This window comes from Procambarus clarkii, chromosome 53, assembly GCF_040958095.1.
Source record: "Procambarus clarkii isolate CNS0578487 chromosome 53, FALCON_Pclarkii_2.0, whole genome shotgun sequence".
In the NCBI taxonomy this organism is placed as follows: domain Eukaryota; kingdom Metazoa; phylum Arthropoda; class Malacostraca; order Decapoda; family Cambaridae; genus Procambarus; species Procambarus clarkii.
The window spans coordinates 14,696,190-14,698,931 of NC_091202.1; the positions used below are offsets into that span (position 1 = coordinate 14,696,190).

At 46.5% G+C, this 2,742-nt stretch overlaps 1 protein-coding gene across 1 annotated transcript; it reads left to right on the forward strand.

Annotated features, from left to right (window-relative positions):
* The first annotated feature begins 205 nt into the window (after positions 1–205).
* Positions 206–2,516, forward strand: LOC138352335 (oviduct-specific glycoprotein-like). The gene is made up of 3 exons (XM_069304717.1): positions 206–281; positions 1,398–1,456; positions 2,037–2,516. The coding sequence occupies exons 1-3, from the start codon at positions 206–208 to the stop codon at positions 2,514–2,516; spliced, it is 615 nt and encodes a 204-aa protein (XP_069160818.1).
* The last annotated feature ends 226 nt before the right edge of the window (positions 2,517–2,742 follow it).

Genomic DNA, 2,742 nt, shown 5'->3' on the forward strand with positions numbered 1-2,742 from the left:
CTCTCACATTCACTCAGTTTCATGGCAATTTATGTTCGTCCTCTGTTGTTTTCACCTGGCATCGTTCATTTCTATTAGTTTCAAATTCTGCTTAATTTTCGTATATCAGTAGGAGAAAAAAATCGGGTTCTTGTGTCAGTTTCCCGTTGGTCTTTGTGCTTGTTCCATTAGTTTCGTGCCCACCATATCTAGGTCTAGGACAAGCATGCGGCCACTAGCACACTTGACAGTTGAGAGGCGGGACCAAAGAGCCAGAGCTCAACCCCCGCAAGCACAATTAGGTAAGTACCTTCATAAGTGGCGACACATAAGTGTTGTCGGAAAATCCGACACCATTTAATAATCATACAGATAATAGCTGTATTGTATAAACAAGTTACCCATAGAAAACGTAACTTGTAGTGGAATTACCGTCTAAAGAAAACGGGATATCATCACCACATACTATTATATTCTCCACCTATTATGGTGGGAATTGTTCTTAAGTACATTAGTCTTTGGACTTTACCATCATAAAAACATCTTATATAAATTAACTTAATTATCAATATTAAAGTAGAGTAAATGTGACCCTTCTATCACTTTCTGAGTTGTGGACAATGTAAGCCAGGCGTCAGAGGGAGGAAGGAGGGCAGCCATTGTTGTGTCACCTCCGAGACATGTGGAGCAAATTCGGCTCCTATCATTCTGGACAATGTCGGCCAGTAACGTCAATAGTATGGAGTGTTAAACAGCCATTGTTTATATTGAGACCAGAGGCTCACACGGGAGCAAATTCGGCTCCTGTTAATTTTACTTGGACGTAGTGTTATGGAAACCAAAGGTACCATCTCCAACACGATGTCTACAATTCAAGTTAAGTGTTCTTTCCGAAACCCGTTTATCATTCATTTATGGCCATTAATGTCAGGATATAGGGTGACCCGGTTAGATCACGTGGAAGCCTCAAACTAAAGGTAATTAAGCCAGGTCTTTAATGTTCCATGTACTGTATAGTGTTTTCTCTGATATAGCTTGTCATATATAGGATTCTGGCTTTACAGCTAGCGCACTTTTGACAGGTCAAGACGAGGATGCAAGATTTGTGCACCAGTTACTGGGTGATGGAAGCTACCTCAAAGAGGATAATTTGGTGTCTACACCCTAGTTATACCTGGTGGACTAACCTGCTGTACTATAAGATAAGGAACCTCTTCAATGTATGTAGTTAATTTTGTAGTTTGATTGGCTGCATATATATACTAATAAACCCCCCCTAATGTGTAGAGGATCGATTTGTGAGATTAAGAGATTATTGCAGAAATACAGTCCACTTATCATTATACAAATTGCTATCGAAGTATATAAATTAACGTAAATATAAATTCATATAAATTAAATAAATATAAATCTCACAGGTCGGTACCCACAAGTGTCATCAGCGAAGCACTGTTCGAGAAATGTTCGAATGTTATGTGTGTGTAAAACGTTTTTCATTAAGAAAGAGGGGGGGGGGGTTTGGCGGCTTGATTAATGAGCATTTGGCGTTTGTTGATGAGGACGGGCTGCACTATGTTGGGCACGTAACCAACAGCAATTAATGTTAAAAATTTATTAGCCCAAAGCGTCTGGTCTTCAGTCTTGGACAGACATATAGACATACATTTCTATTTAGATATATAAATATTCATTCTAAATTCTGATGAATGAAAAAAACAAATGTTGTTTGTTTAGCTTCATATGATATTGTTAAATGTATATTTGGCTTGGTGTTAGGCTGTAGGCCAATCTGAGGGGCTATTAAGACCACCACAATAGTTACTAACCAACCAACAGGTATTCTTGAGTCCTGAATACAGCCCAGGACTAAAGTAAACTCTACGTGTACCTGTACCAAGAAACAGGGTACACTTCTCGGTGTATATATTTTGTGTATATCTTGTATATTTCTTGATCCTGATGAAGACAAGACCTTTAGTAATACTGGTAATACCCAGTGGTTCGTCACCCAGGGCTCTGTCACCCAGGGCTCTGTTACATAGGGCTTCATCACCCAGGGCTCCGTCACCCAGGGCTCCGTCACCCAGGGCTTCGTCACCCAGGGCTCCGACACCCATGACTTCGTCATCCAGGGCTCCGTCACCCGGGGCTCCGTCACCCAGCGCTCCATCACCCAGCGCTCCGTCACCCAGGGCTCCGACACCCAGCGCTCCATCACCCAGCACTCAATCACCCAGCGCTCCGTCACCCAGCGCTCCGTCACCCAGAGCTCCGACACCCAGCGCTCCATCACCCAGCGCTCCATCACCCAGCGCTCCATCACCCAGCGCTCCATCACCCAGCGCTCCATCACCCAGCGCTCCATCACCCAGCGCTCCGTCACCCAGGGCTCCGACACCCAGCTCTCCATCACCCAGCGCTCCATCACCCAGCGCTCCATCACCCAGCGCTCCATCACCCAGCGCTCCATCACCCAGCGCTCCATCACCCAGCGCTCCATCACCCAGCGCTCCATCACCCAGCGCTCCATCACGTAGCGCTCCGTCACCCAGGGCTCCGACACCCAGGGCGCCGTCTGGTTGGTCAGTGTCTTCCGGGAAGAGGATTTCCCACCTCTGCATGGCCATGTGGACCTGGGGGATGCTCCTGCAGGGTTGAACCCCCCCCCCCCCCCCGAACCTGCCGGTGATTTTGGCGTTGTGAGTGCGGTGCGCCCCACTGGTGCTGACATGCCGGGTCCGGTGTCTGTGGACCCCCCCTGGT

Excerpts from the sequence above, each read along its gene's own strand:
- LOC138352335 (XM_069304717.1), top strand. The coding sequence starts at position 206 with ATGCGGCCACTAGCACACTTGACAGTTGAGAGGCGGGACCAAAGAGCC. Across the intron at positions 282-1,397 it reads ACCCCCGCAAGCACAATTAG|GTCGGTACCCACAAGTGTCA; the intron begins GTAAGTACCTTC and ends TAAATCTCACAG. Across the intron at positions 1,457-2,036 it reads GAAATGTTCGAATGTTATGT|GGCTCCGTCACCCAGGGCTC; the intron begins GTGTGTAAAACG and ends TTCATCACCCAG.